The 26304-nt window shown below is 39.5% G+C and overlaps 1 protein-coding gene across 1 annotated transcript in view; it reads right to left on the minus strand.

Annotated features, from left to right (window-relative positions):
* EEA1 (early endosome antigen 1) overlaps positions 1–23525 on the minus strand; it is a 106671-nt gene extending 83146 nt beyond the window's left edge. Inside the window, exon 1 of the mRNA XM_081060371.1 lies at positions 23348–23525. Coding sequence (XP_080916497.1) covers positions 23348–23398 — 51 coding nt within the window. The 5' untranslated portion in view covers positions 23399–23525. The remainder of the gene's footprint in view (positions 1–23347) is intronic.
* Between the last annotated feature and the right edge of the window lie 2779 nt (positions 23526–26304).

Consider the following 26304-nt stretch of genomic DNA (forward strand, 5'->3'; position numbering starts at 1 on the left):
TTTCCCCCTTCAACATTTATCATCTAATATTATCATTCATTAATACATAGAAGTCACCTTAAAGGAATTGGAAATCTAGTAAAACACTGGACAAAAAGATAGTCAGAGCACAACGACTGATTCAAAAATCCCTATCAAAAAACGTTTATGATACATACTATTAATATCATTATTCCCACTTTACACAAGAGAGAACCAAGGTAGAGTCTAAGTAACTTGCCCAAAGTTACATGGCTAAGAAATGGGAAAAGGTTTTTAACGTAAACAGTCTGTCTCTTACCAACGCATATTGCTTTTCTGCTGGACATCTTCACTGAGAGGCGCACCCACGGTCTAGAACAATTTACTTCACATTTGCCTCAACAGACAACATCTGTAATAATCCTATTACTATCACCAGAAATACTCTCACAAATTTGCCATAAGTAATCCTAGTAAACAGACCTAAATAAGTCCAAGAGGTATTCAAAGTATTTACTTCAACCAAATAAGAACAGATACCTGCAGCAGACAGGCAACCCTGTCTAGCACCTACCAGCAGGTGCTGGTAATATAAAAAGATTCATACTAGCAACAACTAGATGATCAATAAAAAGCAGCATGAATCTCTGCAACCTGCTATCAAAGAATCAAATACAAACTTTTGAAGAAAGAACAGCACATTACTGGGCAAAAACAAGAAAACAAAAAAGTTATCATTGTTTACTATACCTTGAAAGAAAATATCAGTATCATAGAAGTTTTAAAAACATGAAGTTTCTTTGAAATACATAATTTATCTACTTCACACTAGTTGTATACTGAATACAATTAAATAATCTACATGGGAGAATCATAATTGTACTGCTGTAATCCAAAGTAACCAATAGCTATGTCTTGAAATACCTACTTGATTGAAAATATTAATCTAATAGTAGAGGAAAAACAGAAACACAACCAACCTCTAGCAGCATATAAAAAACAAATATATAGAGATGAATAACACGTCTTTCTGATATCTGGTGATATACTGAGTCAGAGTTTCCAAATTCTCAACATCCCGCCTCGACCCCAGCTCTACATATGACTTCACTCCAAAGGATATCAAGCAATGAAGAGAGCAAAACTTTCACTGGGAAAATCACTCAAATCAGTTTCACAACCCAATTGCTACTCAAGATAAAGAAATTCACCTTTAAATCTTACCTAACTTCAAAGCACTAAAACTGACTGAAATGATAACTAGAACACTCTCTGCACACAGAAAAGCCATGAAAAATGCTTAATAAGCAAACATATAACCCATACTACTCTAGTTGAAACTAGATAGCAAACAAAGCAACCCAGCCAAAGTTGAGTTAATAATGAATTAATTCCCAGAAAAAGATGAGTTAATTGAAAATAATTTTTTGCTTTTGCAAAATTCTTTGGGGAAAAAACAACAACATGGTTGTAGGATACTAAATATAAATATTTATATTTACCAAAATTATTTCTGAAACTGGAAAGAATACAAATATTAGAAATTAAATGACATACAACCGCAAAACCTTGGGGATTTATAAGACATCTATAAGAATTTCGTATAAATTGCATTGACTTTCAGCATTGATTTTGTTACTCTATTTCCTCCTCCTCCACCATAAAAAACAATTAGGAAGATTTTCACAAGTTCAAAAAGTTTGAAAAGTCATCTACTATATGCAGACCTTGAGAACGGTGCTTTTACCTGACCCTTGGATAACCAAAGATTTCTTAAGGCCCTCACTACCCCTTTTCTACTATGAAGAGCTAAGATTTTACTTACCACATACAGATAAAGTAAGAAGGTATATTTGGAAATAAGAAGTACTATTTTATATGACTTTTTTTTTAATTTCATGGAAAGCAGCCCAGGACTTCCCAGGGAGCTTTCGTGTCTGACCTCTCAGCTTATCATATGCTCTCCAGATGATCTCATTCACTCTCTTAATTTGAATTACCCCTAATGCTGACAATAATAAAACTCTAAATCTAATCCAGATCTCTGCTAACCTTCAAATTCATAATTTCCTGTCCTGCTAAATATATCTACTTGAATGCCTTGAAAGCACCCCAAAGTCAGCTTATTGAAAACCAAATTCATTATCTTTTCTCACAAAACCTTAGGTCCTTCTGCATTCTCAATCTCGAATTACAGAAACACCACACCCACCTTGCCTAAATCCAGTCTTCCCTCTTTTCCTTAACCTTCACTCCAAACTTCTCTCTTCCTTAAGTTTTATATCAAACACTAAGTTAACCCAATCGCGACATAAATTCTGAACCTAGCCTCTCTCCCTCTCCTTTGCCATCACCTTAGCTCAAGATGCCATTATCTCTCCCCCAGGCTATAAAAGAGAGACCTACTTTAGCACCCTGTACCTTTACCCCACATTTCCAAATGCTCCCTTCTTGACTTCCCAAAGCAGTTGAAATTACTCGTATCCAAAATCAAACTCTTCATTTAGCTCAACTTTTTACCATCCCAGGGGAAAAGTTTGCTTTTCCTCTGTGTTCACTTTTACTTAATAATCACCCTCATTTATTAAAAGCCTCAGTTAAAATCTAACAATGTGAATAGATATTTGTACACCAGTTTTCATAGCAGCATTATCCACAATAGCTAAAAGATGAGAACAACACAAATGTCCAAGATGGGTAAATGGATAAACAAAATGTATACATACATATAGTGGAATATTGTTCAGCCTTTAAAAGGAAGGAAATTCTAAAACATGCTGCAATATGAATAAACCTAAGAAGCATTACACTAAGTGAAATAAGCCAGACACAAAAGGACCAATATGTATAACTCCACCTATATGAGGTATCTAGAAGAATCAAATTCTGAGACAGAATGTAGAATAGAGGCTAAGGGATAGGAGGAATTGTGAGTTATTGTTTAGTTGTACAGAGTTCCAGTTTAGAAAATATTCTGGAAAAACATAGTTGTGATGGTGGCACAATATAAATGGACTTAAGGCCACTAAATTGTATATTTTATTTTATTTTTTTTAAGTAATAATTTATTTTTATTAAATGTAAAACATTATTGATTATAAGATACACTATTATTTTATGTACTCTTACAAAAGAAAAGAATACTGCCAATTAAACTATGATATATTGCTTTTTTATCACTTAGAATTTTTATTTTTTACTTATTGAAATAGTTCTTTCAGACTTTAAAAATAATTTGTATCATGTAATACTATGCATAAAATCAAAATGAAAATATAAGCAAAGTCAATTAGGATATTTTAAAATTTTCTCCACATTAAGCATGTGTCTATTTTGGATAACTTTTTGTTTTTAATTATGATAATTTGCAAATGTACAAAAGAAGAGAGAATAGTAAAATCAATTCCCATCTATGTATCTATCCACATAATATATTTTTTTCTATCTATATTTGCACCAACTTTTTTGTTTTCAACACTGGATCATGTTAAAGAAAATCCCAGATATTTTATATAAATATTTTAGTATGTATTGCTAAAATAAGTACTCTTTTTTTTTTTTATTCATTAGTTTCAGGTGTACAAGACAAGGTAATACTTAGACGTTCATCATTTATATCCCTCATACTGTGAACCCCCCTTCCCCCATCTATCCCTCCGACCTCACACTGAACCATCACATTATATATATAAAATTATAGTTGGCATTCATTAATGTTTAGCTTCTGGTGTACAATGCCATGATCAGGTATCCACAGTATCCCTGAGGTGGTCTCCCAAATAGGACGCATGTGGTAAAAATTTTGTTACCACAATTTAATTTATTTTAATTTTGAAAACCTAACTGAATCTCAAGTTGGTGTTATAGACAGAGAAAATAAATATTCCAAGTGATTTAAGAACGCAACGTTTTGACTACATAGCCTTAGTCAGATATAGAATAAGGAAAACAAAACTGCTAAAAAAATTTTTTAAAAAGTAGTAAAATTCATTCAGTCATCTTAACAGTAATATTAATATTGTTATTTTAAAGCTATTTTATGTATATTTTTTAGGAAAAATAATTATGTTAATGTTCCAAGAAATTCACTATAAAATCAAATCCAAAAAGTAAAAACCATTTTATCATCTTAAATTTGAACTCATGTTTTGTTTGCTCTTATATATGTGTGTATATATATTATAAATATATATAGAGAGAGTGAGGTAGTCACCACAATTTCTAGCAAGGACACAATAAAAGTGTCCACCTGAATTTAACTAACACACAATAATAGATTTTATACATTAAAAAAATGATTAATGCAACTACTCCAAGATTTACATCCCTCTATTTTCCATCTTTTATCTTCAGTTTTTAAGTTAAAAGAAACTGGAAGACTAAATGACAAACTGCCAATCTGGTTTTCAGGGTATTTGAGTAAAATCAAGATGTTTTTATTCTTTTACAATACTCATTGGTGAAAAGAGTGTTGGAAAACTAGCACTCTTACTGTTAGTGGGAATGTAACTAAATACAAAAAATGTACATATTCTGGGACTCACTGCTAGGAGATTACCCAATGGACAAACTTACAAAATTATCACATATATATATATATATATATATATATATATATATATATGTAAAAGCATGTTCATTGCAGTATTATTTATAATAGCAAAACTGGAAACAAACTAAATGTCCTTCAATAGGAAACTAGTTAAATTTTTATAATCTATACAATAGAATATAATGTAGTTATGAAAAATAAACACTAAGGTAGTTCTAAAACTGTTGATTCTAAAAGATCTCCAAACTATATTAAGTGAAAAAAATTCAAACTTACATGAAGAATGATCATATTTGTATGTTAATGGATACAGGTATCAAAAAATTGTGGGAAAATACATAAGAAACTATTAGAAATATTTATTGGAAAAGGAACTGTGTACTTTTCATTTTGTACCTTCTGTACTCCTAATCCTAACTACTGTCAGCCTCAAACTTCATATAAAATTTGTTTCAAATCCTTTCCTGGTTGCTTTAAATCTTCAACCTTGAAAACAGTCACGAATACTCTTCATTCCAATCTCCATTATAACTTTCACACCTTTAATCTTGTCTCCTACTTTATTTTTGCTAATTGCTTTTTTGGTCCTCGGAATTCCTTCTCATTTCTCCACCTGCTTCTTAAAACTCAATATAGCCTGATCAATATCAAATCCTGAAGTCATTACTCACACTTTTACAATAATATGACCCTGACCTAGAAAACTTATGGAAACATATATCTCCACAGATGCTTTTCTACCATAAAACCATGTACAATAGTAAGCTTCTTTACAAATATACATTTAATACTAGCTCATTTATCTAAACTTTCAGCTGAGAACAATTCCTATTTTCTGAAATGTGAGCAATTCCACTTAACCTGGAGCCATCTACAACTTTAATGAGCAAGAAAATACAGTCACCTATGTTGTTAAATTATTAATGCTAGATTGAGTACAATCCCTATTCCATTTGTCTTTCAAAGTGGCCTCTAAGAAGCTATGCCCCTGTTGCATCTGATTCTAGTCGTCTCCAAAATTTCTCATGCACCAGCACATACTTCTGCATCCTAAGTCTTTCCTGCCTAATCTACTGACACACTGTACTACACTATGCCAGAGAAGGGGGTTAGAAGCATGTACCTATCTAAATGCAATTGGCTCCTGTTTTCAGCAGGGCCTGTCAAATGTTCCAGAAACAAAAAAAACGACCTAAATCTAGGTACAGTGATTCAGAATTTAGAAGTTGGAGTCACACAGACCTGTATTCAACTTCCACCTTACCCACTCTGTAAATTTACTTAACCACTCAAAACCCCTAGTCACCATTTGTAAAAAGGAACTAATGTCAGCGTCACAGAATTGTTGTGAGGATTAAATGAAATAATACATGTTAAATGTTTAAATTAGCACCTGGCATTTGGTAGATATACTATTAAATAGTAGACACTTATTATTAAGTGTACCTCTCCCCAAAAAGACCTAGAATCAAAATTTAAAAGCTGAAAAACATCTCAGAAATTATGTTACAATTGCTTAACTTCAGAGATGAAGAAACTAAGCCCTAGAAAGTAAAATTGTCCTATCAAATAGAGCTGCAATTAAAACTTAGGTTTCTCAGGTCCCAATTCAATAATCTAGAGAGAATCTTATATAAAAAATGTTTTTTGGTCATCTCTCTGGTATCCATTAAGACACTTAATTTCTCTGCATTCAACCTCTCCATTGATAAACTGCAGGGACAGGACAAGATCATGGGTTCTTCTAGCTCCAAAATTCTTATCCATGTTTCATTTGGGCGCTAATATATTTCCAATCTCTACATATGCTTAGCTTTCTCATTAACACTTTGAAAACTCTAAAACTTAGTGGCATGGTTATTAACAGTTACACGAAAGTTATTTTCTCTCAAAAGCAGCCAAGTCAGTAAGAGACTAAGACCATTAAAACTAATTATAGATGAAATGAAATTGGATTTATAGACATCATACGATTAATTCAATATTAAGTAAAAAATAAGTTTTTAGATACCTAACATATTTTTAAATATCTAATGTGTAATTAAAATTGAGCTACATATTTTAAACAAGTTTAGAGTACCTGATGCATTGATTTAATAAATATGAATAGACAGACACAAAAATATACCAAAACAATGGTTCATGGTCTAGTTTTGAAAGAGCCATTTTTCATCCTGTAAGTCTGAAAATCACTTCAGGGAACTGAGAAAGACGCTGACAATAAAATTTCCTGAGTGAGCATCTGTGGGCCATGTTCAAAATCCCACCAAATAGGCTTGAAGACCTATCACTTAGCATTTTAGAATCCAACAGAAATTCTAACCTACTGGCCATGGATTCCTGTTATAAAAGATATGCAGATTACTAGTTTCAAAGAAGTAGAACACAACATTCATAAAATTAAAATCCATCCTGAATATAATCATCTTTTATGATGCAAAAATCCCTGAAAAAAAACTATCCAAATAGCAGATGACTCCTAATTCAGGTTCCCAAGGAAACAGACTCGGAGACTCTGAACTCTGCAAGCAGGTTTACTGAGAAGTGCTCTCCAGAACACCTGTGTGGGCACAGAGGCTGTTTGACGGGCAGGGAGAAACTGAACAGCTAATGCTGCTGAGAGTCCTGAAGCCGGAAAGGACTTCTCTCCTCACAGAAGTCCCTAGCAGGGGGATGATGATTCCCTGTATCCTGAACATCAACCAGTGATCAAGGGCAGCCTGCTTCTCGGAAGGGGACATCATCCTGGATGAGGCAACTTCCTTCTATAAGGGCAACTCCCAGAGAAGTTATGAGCCTTTGACATCCATGACTCCAGGCAGCTAAGGGAACGTTTCTCCATCCTGAAGGGGGATCTAGGTGCACACCAAAGCCCCCACTACAATAAATGTACCTTACTTGCATTTGAGATACCCATAAAGGGCTACACATTGGGTGGGGGGAGGTCTCAGTAGAGAAGAAGACCTACTATCTTCTAGAGCCTACTATGTGCCAGGTGCTGTGATAGTCATTTTACATGACTTACCGAATTTCATCACTGAATCCTTGCTTACTGAAGACACTGTTTTTCCTCAGCAAAGATGCTAGAAAATGGGGTAAAAGGTATCAAGAGCTGTTGTGTAACACACCTAAAATGCTACTTTGAAGTTGCAAATGATCCTCAGACTCAAAATCCTGGCATTTCCTTTACTTTCAACAAACACTTTTATCCTGAATAGCACTTTAGAAATCCCTAGGTGATGCCCTCATTGTACAGATTAAAGAAAGTCAAGCCAAGAGAAGCTCAAGGATATGCCTAAAATCACAATGGTAGCAGAAGTAGAACCTGAACTCAGGCCTTCTGATTCCAAATTCAGTGATTTCTCTACTTACTCTGGTGCCTTTATACTCAAAAACATAAAACCAAAACAACCCTGAGGCATGAATCTTATTGAAAAGCACAGAATGTCAACTTTCCCTAGATCATTTGCATTTTAGAAATCATGCACATAAAAAACTTCAGTTTTATACTAATTAAGGAAATGTCAGTTGTTAGTCTGCTAAATGAAATATTCTATCTTCCTATCAACAACAATAATAACTAACATGGTCAGAAATATCCAAGATGGTGGAGTAGATAAACACTGGTGCCTTTATACTCAAAAACATAAATTCCTTTAATGAAGCCTGATTCCTTCCATTAAAATTACAACTAAATTTAAGAACAATCAACGTGCAGAACCATCTGAAGTCTAGCTGAACAGAGGTTTTATGACTAAGGATATAACAGCGAAACTACGTCAAGACTGGTAGGAGGGGCAGAGATGTTAAACGAGCTGGCCCCAAACCTCCATCCGGTGGTGGAGAATCAGGAGGGTATCTCAGATGCAGAGGATCCACCCAGAGAAGTGGGGACCCACACCAGGCTCCCCAGACCGGACTACTGGTGCCAGAAAGAGTAGCTGCCACAACATCTGGCTGTGAAAAAAACACTGGTGATTACAACCATCTGGCTGAGACGGAAGGCTGTGGAAAACCCAGACATCCTCTTAAAGGGCCCGCACACAGACTCACTCATTCACAGGTACTCACCCTGGACTCTGGCCAGGGGATAGTGACTTGGGTGGTGTTGGAGGCATACAGGGGTCAGGCTAACATGTGTGGCTTTCAGATGAGGGCTGGAGAACAGTCGCTATTTTCCTGGTGTGGTGTGCTGCTCCTGTGCAGCCAGCAGATGGGTGCCACACTTCCTGTGTGAATCCCACCCCCTACACCAATGGCCAAATCTGAATCTGAATTGGTCTGGTGAGCTCTGCTGCTCCACCCTGCTGACTCTGCTGAAGCCCCACCCCACCCAGCTTCCCCAATGCCAGATCCACTCTTAGCAAGCAGCCAGCCCATCTGCACTGCATTCTTTCTTAGAAAACTATTGGCGTTCACTGGCCCCAGATGGGCAGTGACTGACCTCAGCGTGCTCTGAGACTGTTGCTAAGTAGCTCCAGGCTCAACACAGGCATCAAACCAGAATCTACATTAACCTGGTGACGACAACTGTCCCCTTTCTCCCTGAGATCCTACTTCACCCAACTTGCAAACCACACAAGACTTTATCAATGGCTGAACCTTAAGGGAGCCAGCAGGTGGCAGCAGGCCTTGGGGTGTCCTGGCTTTTTGAGGAGCTACCCCAGGCCTGGTACTGGTGGCACACGTCCTCGGTTCACAGAATGGCCTGTCCCACATGCCTCCAGGGTTAGCACAGGCAGCAAAGAACCATTGATCGCTTTGTAGCTCCTACCAGGTAGTCCCAGGCCAGTCACAGGCAGTGGGTGACTTAGGCCTACGCTGGAGCCCCTCCCAAGAGGCCCCAGAACCAACATACTTGGAGATTGGCTTCAGACCACAGCAGAGCACCGCCCAATTAGCCCCACAAGCAACAAGCCCAAAAGGTGGTCTCAACAGGCACCAAAACCCGCTGGGTGAATGCCACTCAGTGGGATAAGCCCCCCCCACACACAGCCGCCCATAAGCTGTGGGTGTGGCCAAACCCCACAGCAGATCAGCTTGAGGGTCAATACCACCCACTGATGTGCCAATAGCAATCGTGGCACTATAACAGGAGGGCACACACAACCCACACAAGGGACAATCCCAGAGCAGGTAACCAGGGAGACAGTTCCAGGGACCCACAGAGCACCTACTATATAAGGACACCTGGCGAAGACTGGGAGACATAGCAGATCTACTTAATGCATAAAAACCAACACAAAGAGGCAACCAAAATGCGGAAACAAAGAAATGCATCTCAAATGAAAGAACAGGAGAAAACTCCAAAAAAAGAACTAAACAAAATGGAGGCAAGCAACCTTCCAGACACTGAGTTCAAAACAATGGTTATAAGGATGCCCAGGAACTTAGTGAAAACTACACCAAAGAGATAGCAAGCATGAAAAGGGACATAGAAAGCATAAAAAAGAACCAGTGAAGAATAAAATAACTGAAATAAAGAATGCACTAGAAGGAATCACCAGCAGACTAGATAAAGCAGAGGATCAAATCAGCGAAGACAAGGTATCAGAAAACACCCAATCAGAACAGAAAAAACAATCCAAAAGAAATGAGGATAGTTTAAGATATCTCTGGGACAAGATCAAGTGTAACAACATTCACATCATAGGAGTACCAGAAGAGAGAGGCAAGGGTTCAAAAACCTATTTGAAAAAATAATGACTGAAAAATTTCCTAAGCTCATAAAGAAAATAGACATACAAGTCCAGGAATTGCAGTGAGTTGCAAACAAGATCAACCCAAAGAGGCCCACACAAAGATACATTATAATTAAAACAGCAAAGATTAAAGACAAAGAGAGAATCCTAAAAGCAGCAAGAGAAAAACAACTTATAGTGACTTATAAAGGGGCTCCCATGAAATTGTCAGCTGATTTCTCACCAGAAACTTTGCAGGCCAGAGGAATTGGCATGAAATATTCAAATTAATGAAAAACAAGGATCTAACAATCAATGGTACTCTACCCAGCAAGGCTATCTTTTGAAATAAAAGAACAGATAAAGAGCTTCCCAGACAAGAGAAAGCTAAAGCAGTTCATCACCACCAAACCAGTATTACAAGGAATCTTAGAGGGACTTAAGACCACAAAAAAAAATCAAAGTTATGAATCATAAAATGACAATAACTACATATCTATCAATGATTACTTTCAATGTAAATGGATTAAATGCTCCAATCAAAAGACATCGGAGGGCTGAATGGATAAGAAAACAAAACCCTTACATATGTTTCCTACAAGAGACTCACTTTAGATTGAAAGACACACACAGACAAAAAGCAAAGGGACAGAGAAAGATATTTCATGAAAATGGAAAACGTTAAAAAAAAAAATCTGGGGTAGCAATAGTTACACCAGACAAAACAGACTTTAAAACAAAGTATAACAAGAGACAAGGAGGGACCCAGTGATCCTACTCCAGGTATTTATCCAAACGCTACTTCGAGGCACGTGTACATCCATATGCTCACGGCAGCATTGTCTGCAATGGCCCAGATGTGCAGGCAGCCTGGGTGCTTGTCAGTGGAAAAATGGATAGAGGAGGTGGTACATATATAATGGAATATTGCTCAGCCATGGAAGGGAATGGGTTCTCACCATCTGCAGGGGCATGGATGGACCTGGAGGGTGTTGTGCTGAAGTGGAGTATGACAGAGAAAGACAGATGCAATGTGATTTCTCTTATATGTGAAATCTAAAGAACAAAATAAACAAACAAAATAGAAACAAATTCATAGATACAGAGAACATTTCGATAGTAGCCAGATGGGAGGGGGATTAGGGGATGTGTGTGGAAAAAAAAGGGGAAGGGATTAAGAAGGACAAATTGGTTGTTAATAAGTAGTCATGGCAATGTAGGGTACAGCATAAGGAATACAGTCAATACTATTGTAATAACTATGTATGGTGTCAGATGGGTACTGGATTTATTGGGGTGATAGATAGGAGGGGGTTGGGGGCAAGCTGAAAAAAGTGAAGGGATTAAGAAGTACAAATTGGTAGTTACAAAACAGTCATAGGGATATAAAGTAAAGCACAGGGAATATAGTTAATATTAGGTTGGTGCAAAAGTAATTACCGTTTAAAAAGTTAAAAATAATTGCAAAAACCACAATTACTTTTGCTCCAACCTAATAATATGGTAATAACTATGTATAGTACCCGGTGGTACTTCTTAAATTATACAAATGTCTAACCACTATGTTGTATATCTGAAACTAATATAAAATAATATTGAATGTCAACTCTAACTGAAAAATTAAAAGGGAGGGGGAGGTATAGGAGAATAAGAGGTTCAAATTTCCAGGTATAAACCAAATTGGTGTTGGGGATGTAATGTACAGCATGGGGAATACAGTCAGTAATATTGTGATAACGTAGTACAGTGTCAGATGGTTGCTGGACTTACTATGATGATCACTTCTTTAGGTATATACATGTTGAGTAACTATGATGTACACCTGAAATTAATATAATATTGTATGTTAGCTAGATTTTTTAATAAAAAAATCTATAAAAAGAATAGCTAACATACAATCTCTAAGGCAGGCACAACAGCAAGCACTTTATTTATATTACATCATTTAAACCTCACAAAAACCCTTTGAATAAAGTCAAAGGGATTATTCCCATTTAGCCAACAGGAAAAAAATAACGCTAAAGAAGCTAAATACGTTGTTAGCTATGATCACAAACGTAGTGACGGACAGAGCTGGAATTCCACCTGACTTCAAAACTTGTGCACTTAATGTGAAACCATCCACCATGCTGCAGTCCTGTGCTTCTTCTCAATTCTCCTTTTCTAAACTTTTCATATTTCCATGATGTACATGATTTATTTTCATAACCAGAAATATATTATTTTATTATACTTAAAGGTCTTATTTTAAAACTAGATCATTGCTTAAAATATTTACATTAAAATATTACATATATAATCTTACATATATAAGATATGTTACATTAAAAATTTTTTTTAAATCTTACATATATAAGGTATGTTACATTAAAAAATTTTTTTAACTCTTACAGAACAAAATAAATTCCTATTTCCTTATCAGAGATCTAACTCATTATGATTTACTGCTTAATCCATCTTATACAACAATGCATTCTGGCATAGCACCATATAAAGATTGGAACATATTTTCCAAATATTACTTAGTTGATAAAGTCCAAGTAAGTATCACTGAATCTCTGGAAAAACTTTTACATTAGCATACCATATAAAACTTAACCATAGTCTGACATTAAAACTGAGATGAGGAAAGGAATGTGGCTTTAGTAAATTTCATCTACTACTATGGCCCATATAACACTTAAACAGATGGAGATACAACTAAATGATTCATGTTATTGTAATAAATATGTAAGTCAATCACAGTGCATGCAATGCGCACAGATCCATCCTAATGCAAGTAACCCTGCCCATGGTGAGAACACGGTCCAAGACAGCCAGGTTATATGACCACATGTCTATTTTCAGCTGACCAGATGTGATCACCTGCACTCAATAGCAGCCATTCACAAGATCGCTAGCAGCCAATAAGAAGGTCCGATAGAAAAAGAAAAGAAAAAAAACAATGTCAAGAATAAACTACTGCTGAGTCCCCATGCTTAGGCCTTTAAATTGCAAACTATGAAGAGAAGTGATTAATTAGCTGCACAAACTGGCACTAAACAGATATACAGTGATTGATCCTGAGGTAAAGAGTAAGTGAGTGACTTGAGCACACCAAAGTTATAAGCCAGCCAAAGTTTCAAAAGACCACGGAGTCTGAGTATGCAGAAACTATGAAGAAACAAAGTAAAACAAAGGATAAGAAAATTAGTAGATAGCAGAAGCAAAAGTATATAGATACAAGAGACACAAATATTTAAAGAATCACTGAGCCCTTTTGTAGAGTGAAAACCTATGAAGGCCTGTCACGAAGGTCCTAAACAGCATTGCCTGAGTCCTTCAATGCCTTTCAATACAAAGTCTCAGAGGTTGAGACCCATATTAAATTTTTGGTTTTGAATTACCATGAAATTCCATCTTTATTATTGCCAAGTGTATCCACCACTATCCTATTTTTGAGCTAACCTGATGGACTGTTTATTCCTAGAACCTACTAAACGCAATCAGAATTATAGTCACTATTTCAGAGCCATGACAAATCTTATGAGGTCAGACAAGTTTGAGACCTTTTTGCAACAATGTTGCTAACCTTTTTTGATATCAGAGGGATTATTCATTATGAATTTATACCAACTAGACAAACAGTTAACCAAGTTTACTATTTGGAAGTGCTGAAAAGGCAGCATGAAAAAGTTAAACGCCCTGAACTTTTTGCCAACAAGTCATGGCTCTTGCATCACGACAATGCACCAGCTCACACGGCACTGTCTGTGAGGGAGGTTTTAGCCAGTAAACAAATCACTGTATTGGAACACCCTCCCTACTCACCTGATCTGGCCCCCATGACTTCTTTCTTTACCCAAAATATTGAAAGGAAGACATTTTGATGACATTCAGGACATCAGGGGTAATACAACAGCTCTGATGGCCGTTCCAGAAAAAGAGTTCCAAAATTGCTTCGAAGGGTAGACTAGGCCGCTGGCATCGGTGCATATTTTCCCAAGGGGAGGACTTCGAAGGTGACCGTAGTGATATTCAGCAATGAGGTGTGTAGCACTTTTTCTAGGATGGGTTCGCGAACTTAATTGTCCAATCTCGTATTTCTAAAATGATCTGTAAAAGATGTGTTTCGTGGTGCCATGACTCCTAGAAGAAGGAATCCTCAGTATCATACGACCCCAACTCCACTCTCAGTCTCAGATGACTAAACCAGCAATGGACACCTGACCCACAGGAAGCAATTCTATTGGTCAGCCAGAGACCAACACATGACCTGACAAGAAAAGATGAGGAGGATATTTTAGATTCTTGTCTTAGGATTTGGGAATTGAGACACTGGGTCAGTTGGTTATGTAAAAGTAGGTAACAAGCAAGTAGAATTATGTGATCAGATGGCAATTCGAGGTCTTGAGCATACTGAGTAAGCAGCAGCAGGGAGAATGGATGCAGAGATGCAGAGACAAGAAGCCAGTGGTCCGTGAGAGAGTGTGGGACAGAGAGAAGAGCTGCCTCCAACACCATTTACGTCCTACTCTCTAGAGACCCAACTGTACAGCAAATGTTATTCTTCGACCACTTGGAAACCTCACAATAAATCCCCGTTCAACTTAAACTGATTTGAGAAAATTTGTGATCCTTGAAAATAAAAAGCATTTGTTAGAATGTTGTCCAAGGATGGGAGATTACATTCCTCTCCTCCATATTTCTTGGAAAAGTAGTCTGTGCTACATTTGTTTATTTTTTATATGTTTTTAATTTATTTCCTTACTTCCCAGTTAACCATTTCTCTCTATGACTCTCCTGAACTGAACTAGGTATGATCTAACTGTTCTATTCAGTGGACACTTTGCGGTCCTTCTTTGACTGGACGTCTCTCTTTAACATTCACACACATCTAACACTTGCCTCCACTCATCTCCTGGGTGCTAGGCCTATGCTTCCACTTGCCTAGTGAACTGGGATGCCCACGCCTCTAGTTCACATTCATCTTCTCCCCAAACCTGTTCTTCCGCCTCCATTCTTTACCTTGGTTGGTCCTACCATCCTCTCAGCTACCCAAAACAACCCACAAGTCAGCAAATCTTTTCAATTTTATCTCTTAACTTTCTTGAAAAATCAATCTATTCTCTATTCCCAAAAACCTAAATTCAAGATTTCATCGTCCCCTGGACTGGTAAGTAGAGATTCAAAAATTCCTATTCAATGGAGGGATTTGGGAATCTGATTGATTGATTGATTGATTGATTGATTGATTGGATTGATTTTAGGATTCCAAATGATTTTAATGTGAAACAATTTTAGGAACTAAAAGGTTATTACTCTCTAGCTGGTCTCTCCCTTAATGGAGCCATCCTTTCTACACAGCCATTGAGTAGTCAACATACATTTAATACTGAAAGCCACTAAGCATTAAGCACTACATTAAGTCCTACACACTTAGAAAGAAAAAATCCCCACTCTAAGGAAGCTCAGTCTAGTAGGGAAGAATTCCAGTAAACAAATTATAAAAACAATGTAATAAATTTTCTAGAGATATGTGGTATCATTTACCGTATGCTAAATGTGTGCTGAATGCCGGACACTGCGGTGAGCGCTTCAAGAACATCAAATAATCCTTGCACCACCCGGTGAGGTACATATGATCTTCAACTTACTAATAAATTAACTGGGTCTCAGAGAGCTTGAAATTTTGCATAAGATCTCACCCTCATTAATGGAGAAGCCCAGTGCTTAAATGATGGTCTAATTCCAAAAGGCCATTCTCTTAGTTAGTATGGGGCGCTTTGGAAGAAGGAAGAAAAAGAAAAAAAGCAAGCAAACAACTTCTAGTGTCACCTGAACCGAGCGATGTGGGCAAGTGATTGTAGGACATGCTGAGCAGAGCAAAGAGCTTCTAAGGAGGTATGACAGGATGAGAGAACAGGGTAAGTTGTGGGAAGCACAATTGGTGAGGAGAGCAAGGCCAGTAGATGTACAGAGGTTTGTGGAGATGAGCCTGCAATGGTGCTAAAGGGACCAGAGCATTACAGGGCTGTGTGCCAGTTCAAGAATCCGGATATTTCCTATGGGCACTGACTAGTCCCCAACAGACTTTAGACAGATGAGTGATTCACCTGATTTACTATTTTTATAAAGATTACCTGGGAAAAATACATCTGAGGGTTTTCCTTATTACAAATTTGATCATTTAAAAACTTGCCATGGCTACTTGTTGTCTATAATATAAAGTCCCAAACCCTTTGCAGTCTCATCTCTAACAATTATCCCCATGCACACGCACAAATGCTCACAATTCCCCGCTGCTGTGCTAGGCTGTTTCAGGCGCTTGCATTGACCGGGTCCGGCTCCCTTCTGTCCCCTGTTCCTCCAGCCTGAGTCACGTCCAGCCTCTGCAAGGACTTCACCAACGACCATCCTGTTTCCATCACTGTTCTCCCTCACCCTCCTGCCACAGAATTAGTTACTTTTTCTTTTGTACTCACAAAATTCCTCTGTGTATCTATTAACACTTATCACATTGCTTTGTAATTATTTAAGTATCTGTCCCTCCCATTAATACTCGAGGTTTTTTTTTAATATCCTAAACCCAGCACAGTAATTAGCACAGAATAAATGTTCAACGGTATGATGAATGTCTACACAGCCACATGAACACACACAACACCACACACACACACACACACACACACACACACACACACACACAATGGAGATTTAAAACAAAAAAAAAGATAAAGGGAATGATAAGAAAAGTGTTCCTTGAAGAAATTTGGAGTATATAATAATAATAAAACACCAACATTAGCAGCAGCTAACATTTAACGAGAGCTTACTGTGTGCCCGGTTATAACTGTTGTAACTACATGTATTAATTCATTTAGTCCTCACGACAACCCTATGAGAAGGGTACTAGTATGTAGCATGACCATTTTAATGAGACACAGAGAAGACGTAACTTGCCCAAAGCTATTCAGCTTGTAAGTGGGGTGTGGATACCACCCCAGGTAGTATGGCTCCAGGGTTCATTCTTAATCACGAATTATATTGTCTCCAGGTCAATCAAGAAGAAGATCACCAGGATTAGAGGATAAAACTTAGTTCTTAGCCCTGATAATCTCTTCTTTATTCTTGACACACTTAAAATAAATTTACACAGAGAAAATTAATCTCACTTTCTAAAATTCAGTTCAATAAATGAGTAATAATTTCATCAAATTTAAATGTGTAACTAATCTGGGACGCCTTCCCTGGCATCTTAGTTTAGGTCAGGACCCTCTTGCTCTGTGCTCTTGGTGGTCCCTGTGCTTTTCTTTCCTAATACTCACCCAAGGATGTGACTATACAGTTATGGGATTCTTTGAACAGTTCCTCTGTCCTTACCTGGACACTAAGCTCCTAGCAGGTTCACATCTGTTTTACTCAACCATGTGTCCGCAGCACATAGTAAGCCCATAATAGATATTTGGGGAATAGACATGTCCAAGGTCTTCCCTATTCATCACCTTCTTTTATACTCACATAGCCATCACCCTAATGCAAATTATATTTACTTATGCCTAAAATATTAAAATAACTCCCATCAGATCTCTGCCTATACTCTCCTATAGTTTTAATACATCACATGAAACACTGGCAAATTAATCTTCCCAAAACATTCCTTTTGATACTCATTTCAACAAATATTACTATTAACTCCTACCATGTGCCTGAAGGAAACCAGAATATGTCAGCGCAAAATATGCTACTTTGGCACGTTGATTATTTTTAATTAAAGGCACTTAACAAATAGTATGTGCAAAAATGACACTCGGACCCTCCTTTTTCTTCCTGAAAGCAGGAGGTAAAACTCCCACGTGAAAGGAACCCTCCCTGTACCAACAGGGTAGAAGGCATCCTTATCACCAGAGACAGAGAATTGGGGCCAAGAAGGCAATACAAACCCTTGTTTAACTCACCGGTATCTTCCTAGTTACAGTAGTACCTCGGTTTTCGAACGTTTCAGAACTCGAACGGACTTCCGGAACAGATTACATTCGAAAACCAAGGAACCACTCACTCACTGTACTTCTTAACCATTTACTACCCTCAGTCCAAACCCCTTTGTCTTGTCAATTGTTCATCAATATATTCTTTCTTTGTCTAAAAGGTGAAACACTTTCTGCTCTGGTCATTTCTCTCCGTCTTCATTGTCTTGTGAATGCCCCCATATACATGTAAAATTTTAATAAAATTTATATGCATTTTCTCCTGTCAATTTGCCTAATGTCAGTTTAATTCTTGCACCCAGCCAAAGACCCAAAGAGGGTACAGGAAAATTTTTCCTCCCCTACATGCTAAATATATTTCACTGCTTAATAAAATCTTACTGATTTCCTAATATCTACAGAATAAAGTTCAAAACTTCAGTTAGATTTGTCTACTGAAAGAAACAAGAAGGAAAGCCACTGAAGATCTTGGTCTCTAATACCATTTCCCACTAAATTAAGGAAAAGGGCTCCTCAGAGAAATGGCTATTTTCAGCGCTGGGAAAGGGTAGATAAAGGATGAGCCTGGAATGCCTTGTTATGTCAGAAAGTAAGGAAGAGCTCAAAAAAAATGATAGGGGCATGTCAAAAGGAGCCAGAAGCCATCTTAAAGGGGCTGCACTGTGCAAATCTGGGACAATTTGAGCACCAAAAGAATGATGTACAGTGATGCATTATAAACCATGAAAAAAAAACTTGAAATTATGAATCCATACCAATAAAAAAGGGAGGAAGGGAGGGTGGGGAAGCCAAGGATCAAATGGTAAATGTGGAGAGAATGCTGGAGTGGGAAAATCGCCATTTTGCTTCATTGTGGGGAACACTACATCAGGTACAAATCAACAATGGATGCTAAATCTAGAAACTTTTGATAAGGACCAGGATACTTACATGGTAAGTACGAGTATCTCCCTATTAGATGCAAAGGAAGAAAAGTAATCATTATCCAGTCAAAGGAACTGGACTACATCTTGACCTTTGACAAGGTAATTAAAATGAACATCACCTATGAAAGACTGAAAGACATCATGGTTCTCCTGAGGAGGAAACAGTATGGCCAAGAATGCATAATCCCAATCTAATCACAATAAAACAATCACAACATGAGAAACATTCTAGGAGAAGAAAAAGCAGGAGGGGATTCACTTTCCTCACAAATGTCATAAATGAAATGCTGTGGAAATGTTCCATAATAAAAGAGGCTAACGCAACATGACAACTAAATATAATATCTAACCCTCACTGGATCCTATAATGGAAAGGGGGAAATGCTACAAAGGACATTATAAGATCAACTGACAAAACTAGAATTATGGATAGTAAGTTGAATCAATTTAAATGTATTTAGCTGACAACTACACTGAGTTTATGTAAAAAAACAAAAAAAATCCCTATTCTTCACTTAAGTATTCGGAGGTGAAGGACCATAACTAATCCTGAAATGATTCAGGAAAAAAAGAATGACACAGAGAGAGAGAAAAGATTTAAAAAAAAGGAGGAGGAAGACCACCACCACAGAATAAAAGGGAAGAGGAAGGGAAAGGGACAAAGAAAGTGAGCAAATGATAAAACAAATAGGATAAAATGTTAATACATAAATCTGGATAAAGAGTATACTGATGTTCCTTGGATAATTTTATTCTCGTAACTTTATGCAAGCTTGAAATTCATTCTAAATAAAAAGTTAAAAAATTATATATGTATTCAAGCAGACCTGCATTATCCAATACAGTAACTACTAGCTACATAAGGCTGTTAAACAGCTGAAATATAATTAGTCCAATCAAGATGTGCTGTGAGTGCAAAATACACACCAGATTTCAAAGACTTAGTACGTAAAAGAACGCAAAATATCTCATTAATAATTTTTATATTGATTACATGTTAAAGTATTTTAGATGTATTAGGTCAAAGAAAATATATTTTAAAAATTAATTTCACCTTTTTTTAAAGTTTTTTTTAATGTGACTACTAGAGACTTTACACATGTATGTGACTCATTTGCACAGGACAGGGCTGAGCCAAACAAAATTTTCTCCAAAATGAAGTGTCACACTATCTCTGCAAATTTCTCTCAATTTCTTTCTACTCTAAACATCTCTTTCTCTCCAAAAGTCACTTGGTTTTAAGCTACTTAAGGGTAGGAACTATGTCTTATTCACCAATGTACTGCCAGTATCTAGCACATAGCAAGTGTTACAAATATTTGTTTACTGAAAGGCTGCTATGCAAAGGAAGGAGGCCAGGCAGGAAGAATGCACTCATTCCCACCTCTGAGCCTTTGCTCACACTGTAAATCCTTCCTAGAATAAAAATTTCCCTCTCCTAATGACACACATTCTTCAAAACCCCATTTCACACTCCTTTCTCCAAGGAGACTCCCCACTTACAAAGTTTCCTTTCTAATCTTTCCTCCTCTGAACTATTTATAGCCTTCATTGTCTATATCATTTACTTGGGACTTAATCATGTAAGTTGCTTGAAGTTCCCCTCAGGGACACGCCCCCTCCCCTTAAGTTGGGTCTCATATTTTTCCCATATCTTCCTCAGTTAGTAGCATAGTACTAACTATACCAGTTGAGAAGTGGGGGAAAGGGCAACGGGGTGCCAGGAAAAGGAAAATGTATTGGTAGTTTGAAAACACTGGCTATAGACTGTTTTAATATCTACTAACTGTGTTGCCTTAGATAAATCACTGAATCTCTCTGTTTCTACTTCCTCATTTTTTCAATCAGACAGATAGACCTGTTGACCCTAAAAGAAACCTCCAATTTCTACAATTCTAGATTAAAACTATCTTTTCTTTAGCAATATTATTGATATACTATTCCAGTAAAGGTAAATTGAATATACTAAGGTTAAGTCACAGTGAGTTCCCTAAGATTGAAATTGCAACAAACTTTACAAACTGTTGAAAGTACTAAATGTTGGTCGTCTTTCTGGCCATCAAGCACTTTTAAATTCACGTGTCTCTTCAAAAGACTACTAAGCAAAATAGTCACTATACACATAGTAGAGCTACCCCAATTTTTTTCCTCAGACCCTTTCAAGCCTCAGAGAGACAGACACCTTTTAGTAAGAGAAGGAGGCGGAGGAGAACCAGAAAGTAAACTCTCTGTAAACCAGGTACCTTACTGGTGATGTTCAAAGACTCTGAATTATAATTGATAAGCACATTATCTGTTTCTTCTTTCAAAAATGCCATTTAAAGGACAATATTCAGAAAAAAATTACAACAGTTAAAATGAGAAGGTCATCTAAAAACATAATGTTAAAGGAATGCAATATAACTTCAAAGCATGGAGACCATTTCAAACAAACCTCTAAAACAGCAACTTGAGTTTTAATCTTGTATCTTAATATCTCTGCTGAGAAGTAAGATTATCAGGGTGGGGTAAAATAAAATGCTTACCATGTTACATAATTTAAAGATTCCAGTTATACTTGTTAGTAAATATCACCTGTGGAGTTAAGTGTACATTCTACGTTCTAAACTACTAATAAAATCACAAGATTTCTTTCAGGCTTTTATCAAAACGTCCCTATTAAATGCTGAGCGTTAAGAGACCCAATCCGCAAGATAAAAGCTGAACTCCAAAGGAATTCTCAGGCCTCTCACATCTGCAGCCTTATCTCCATTTCACTTCCTAAACTTAACTGTTCCTGTTCCCCCTAATATGATTCCCCTTTTATGGCTCCTTGTCTTGGGATGTGCTGTTCCTCTGTCAGACATGCTTTTCCCTCTTTTGAGCTTCCAATAACCTCCTCCCTGAAGTTTTTCATGGTGCTCCAACACGGTCCTACAAAGTAGAGCCCACAGCACTCTTCATTCTTCCATGACATAGCACTGTGATTACTTGTAAATGTCCACTTCCACAACCAGGCTGTGAGTTATAAATGGAGGGCCGATATCTTATTTAACTGTTTCCCAGCCCCTGGCATATAACTGGCATTTACTTGCACTCAGTATATGTACACTGAAAAATAAACAAAGTAGTTAACCGTGAGAAACAATTCAAATTGTCCTATACAAGAGTATCCATTTAACACAGTGGTTTTCAACCAGGGACAATTTAGCCCCTAGAGGGCATTTGATAGCGGGGTGGGGGGATGGGAGGGTGGCTACTGGCATCGAGTGGGTAGAAGCCAGGGAGGCTGCTAAACATCTTACGACGCAAAGGCGAGACCCCAAAATAAAAATTATCCAGTCTCAAATATCAATGCTGCCATGGTTACGAAACTCAGTTGTCCACTGACTTGTTCATATGTGATGACTCTATGTCATGTCTCAGCAATAACCAGAATAAATTCCAATTGTGTGGTTTCAACTGAAACTTCCGCAACAGTTGATGCGTATGCACGACACTAAACATGATCTTTATATAACTGTCATGCTAAACATTAAACTAAGAGTGCTGGAAAGCATCCCATATTTCTGAAAACTAATCTGTAACTACCAGAAGCGACGCTTGAGTCAGTAAACACTTTGTTTCATACATAAACTTTAAAACAAACCACGGACAAAATGCTTTTCGGTTGTGGAACTGCGACACAACAATCTGAGGCATGAGGCAATCCATTCCTCCAGGTCCGAGAAAAGAAGAATCTCTAAGTACTGCAAATAAATCACGCACAGATGTCTCTCCTGTTGAACACATGAACCGATGGCAAGAGGAAAGGGCATGCCCTTGCGACTGCCCAAACCACCGGCTTGTGAAGGTCTCAGAAAACCCTGCCAGAACCACTGCAAAAAAACCATCAAACATCAATACAGGGAGGCAGACACGAACACCTTAACTATGTCTCCCCAACGTATGACCAGGTTTCGCAGGACTTAAACATTTCACGAAAGCTATGCAAGGAGCAAGAACACTCCCTTTCCATGTAGCGGTTGACTCAACTCTCCTTAGCACGTTCCTTGGCTGAATACCACAGATTCACTAATTTCTTGTCTTTGGCACTAGCTGTCCCACTCACACGACAACCAATTAATGGGCTTGGCACCAACTATGCAATCATTTACATTTCGTTGCACCCTATTAGTCTCAAAAAGAGGAAAAGCCACCCAAAACAAAAACTGAACTAACTGCTATAGGAAAACGCGTTGGATGTTATTCTAGGACCGGATTCCTGAACCCCACACGCACAGCTTTCCAGCGCTGTAACCTTCGTATCTTCGGGTTTTCCAGGGTCCACATACGGACAGCACGGGCAGGCAGCGAAGGAGCACGCGCACACCCCTGCAGAAAGCCCCCTGCGAACTGAGTCCTGGACACGCAAACACGGGGACTGGCTGCGAGGGGGAAACGCACGTTTCACTGAGATAAAAAAACAAAGTTTCCCACAGTGAGTCATGTCTTCCTTCGCGGCCGACTTTGCCAGTGAGTGTCGGCCCGAGGACCGGGCCCAGGCCAGGCCGGGTCCCCCCGCCCGGCCCCCCAGCACTGCCCAGCGACCACACGGACGCGCTGAGCGGCAGGTGCGCCGGGGCCACGCCGGGGGCGCCGGGGCGGGAGCGGAGGGCGCGACGCGAGCCGAGCCCGGGCAGGCGCCGAGGCAGCGCGCACGCCGCCGTCCGGGGTCTGGGAGGGACGCGCCGGCACCACACCCTCCTTCCCCTCCGCGCTCCGCAGTGACAGCCCCGCGCCACGCCGGGCGCCCGGGGCCGCGGAGGACGAGGCGTCCGGCCCCGGCTCTGGCCCGCCGCCCCCGCCGCCCTCCCCGCCCCGCGGCCCGACCCTGGGGCGGACGGCCGCGGCCTAATCGCCTCCCGGGCAGCGGGGCCTAGAGAAGGAAGGAGCCCGAGCTACGGAGGGGGCGCCCGCAGCCCGGGGCTCCGGCTCTCCCGCTCACGTGCTGCCGGAAAGACGATTTCACTCTCTTACCCTCTGCAGAATCCTCCTTAACATGGTTTAAACACCACCGGCGCTGTCGCGTGGACTCTCCGGACCCTACGCGGGGGCACCGATTACTCGGGGGTGCGCGGGAGGGAGGGACTGGGCCAGGAGGGGGCCAGGGAGAAGGTCGGGGCGAGGCGGTGGCGGCGGCCGCTCGGGCAGCCCCGACTTCCCCACAGGCGGCGAGAGGGAGCGCGCGCGAGCGAGCGACGAGGTAGCCTGCGAGCGCCCGCCCGCCCGCCGGGCCACCCCCGTAACTGACAGCTGGGCGGGCCCGCTCGCCGCCGCCCCGCCCTCTCGGCCTGTCCATCCGCGGGGGGCGGGGCTGGAAAGGGCCTGTCCAGGCCCCGCACCAATCGGAAGCGGCGGCGGCGTGGGCGGATGCATGACGGACAGGCGGCAGGATACTGGCGCCGCCGCTGCTTCCGGCGGTCCGGGTAACGCGGCGGCCGCCGAGCGACTCCCGCCCTCCGTCAGAGGCCGCGCCCGCGCGCAGACCGCGTGCCCGCCAGGGAGGTGGGTGGGGAGCCCTGGGGCCTGGCGTTGGGGTGCCGCTGGCCGTGACCCGAGGAGAGGGGTCCGGATGGGCACCTGAGGCGGCACCTCCGGATCCTCGGTAAAATCTGTCGGTGTGATCCTGGCCTAAACCGTGCCTGGACTGGATCCTCGTCTGTGCTGCAGGCGCTGAGCCCCCGGGGGGAAGCGAAGGAGAGAATCCCGGACAAGATGAACCGGTCTGTTGGGCTTCCCTGCCCTTGTCCGAACCCTTGCATCTTTTCCCTACTTCCTCCCTGCTTCCAATTTCAGCCAACGAGAAAATAAAGAATCAGAAGAGTTGGAAGAAACTGGAATTGGAGTTAGCAAGAGAAGTGGTCCCCGCGGGACTGGAGCAACACTATTTAATGGACCGATGTCCCTAGCATGTGGCTCTTTATCTTCCTAAAGCCCATGTTTGAACCATGCTAAGGAATTTTAAATCCTATTCTGATGATAGATATATGAAGTGAATCAGCGTTAAGGTGTGTGTTTTATAGGTTAAGAAAAAATAATGAGGTCGCAGAGAGCACGCCAACACAAGGACGGGCACTTGGGACTGACTTCCAGGAACAATGTCGTTACTTAAACTCAAAAATCACAGCCTCAGAGTCCTGCCATTCTGCTAGTATTCACAGCTTATCTAAGTAGTTTGACTTTTATCCTGAGAGGAAGAGAAAAGCCTTTAATATTGTTTAAATAGGAAAAGAGAGAGAATAATGCAACTAACCTTGGGGGCGGGGAGAGAAGAGACTGAAGTCTACCCAGCAATGAATGGAGTGGGTGTAGAAAGCACTTCCAAGACTTTTGATAGGATGCAGCAAATAGTATTGTTTGTTGGTTTTATTTTTTGACTCTTTTTTGTTGCAAATATTATTGTCAAATGAGTTAATGTAAGTGTTCTGTAAAGGGTAAAACATACGATGTAATATGTTATTTCTGTCCCAAACATGTTCTATCCTTTACTGTGTGCCTATAATGCAGCAAAACAGTCATGTCTACAACTATTATAATACATTATTAATCACTATTGATAATAGTGCACTGAAATACTTCCAGGCAAACATCGCAATGTGCACACTTTTCCATTTTTCCAGACACAGGTGTGTTATTTTCAGACAATATAGGAAATATTTTCACCAATTAGCATGATAAAACTATGGGAATTAATACATATACAGAGGGTGCCAAAAAAGATGTATACACAGTTTAAGAAAGGAAAAAACTATTAAAATTGTACTACTCTATTTTTACCGATAACAAAAGATGAATACATCACGTTTGACTTCTGCAATGATAAGAGGTGCTCAAAGTGGTTACCATCAGAGCAATTTTAACAGTTTTTTCCTTTCTTAAAATATGTATACATATTATTGGCACCCTCTATATATTTGGTCCCTACCCCAAGTTCCTGACACAGAGCTTCCAAAATTCTTGTGATTTCCTTAGCGTTAGGGTGCTAGGAGCAGCTCTTGTTTTAATATTTGATCTTTGACCCTGGTTCCTGACACACCAGAGCTTCTAAGATCCTTGGAATCCCCAGAGTGCTAAGAGTGTCCTTTTGTATGCTACTGAGATGACTGATGGTACAGCTCCCTAGATTATTTTAGAATTGGGGCTGAACACTGGAAAGACCAAGACGTGTTGAGAAGGTCGGGATTTTCAGACCCACC

The sequence above is a fragment of the Rhinolophus hipposideros genome (genome assembly GCF_964194185.1).
Source record: "Rhinolophus hipposideros genome assembly, chromosome: 9".
Taxonomy (NCBI): Eukaryota; Metazoa; Chordata; class Mammalia; order Chiroptera; family Rhinolophidae; genus Rhinolophus; species Rhinolophus hipposideros.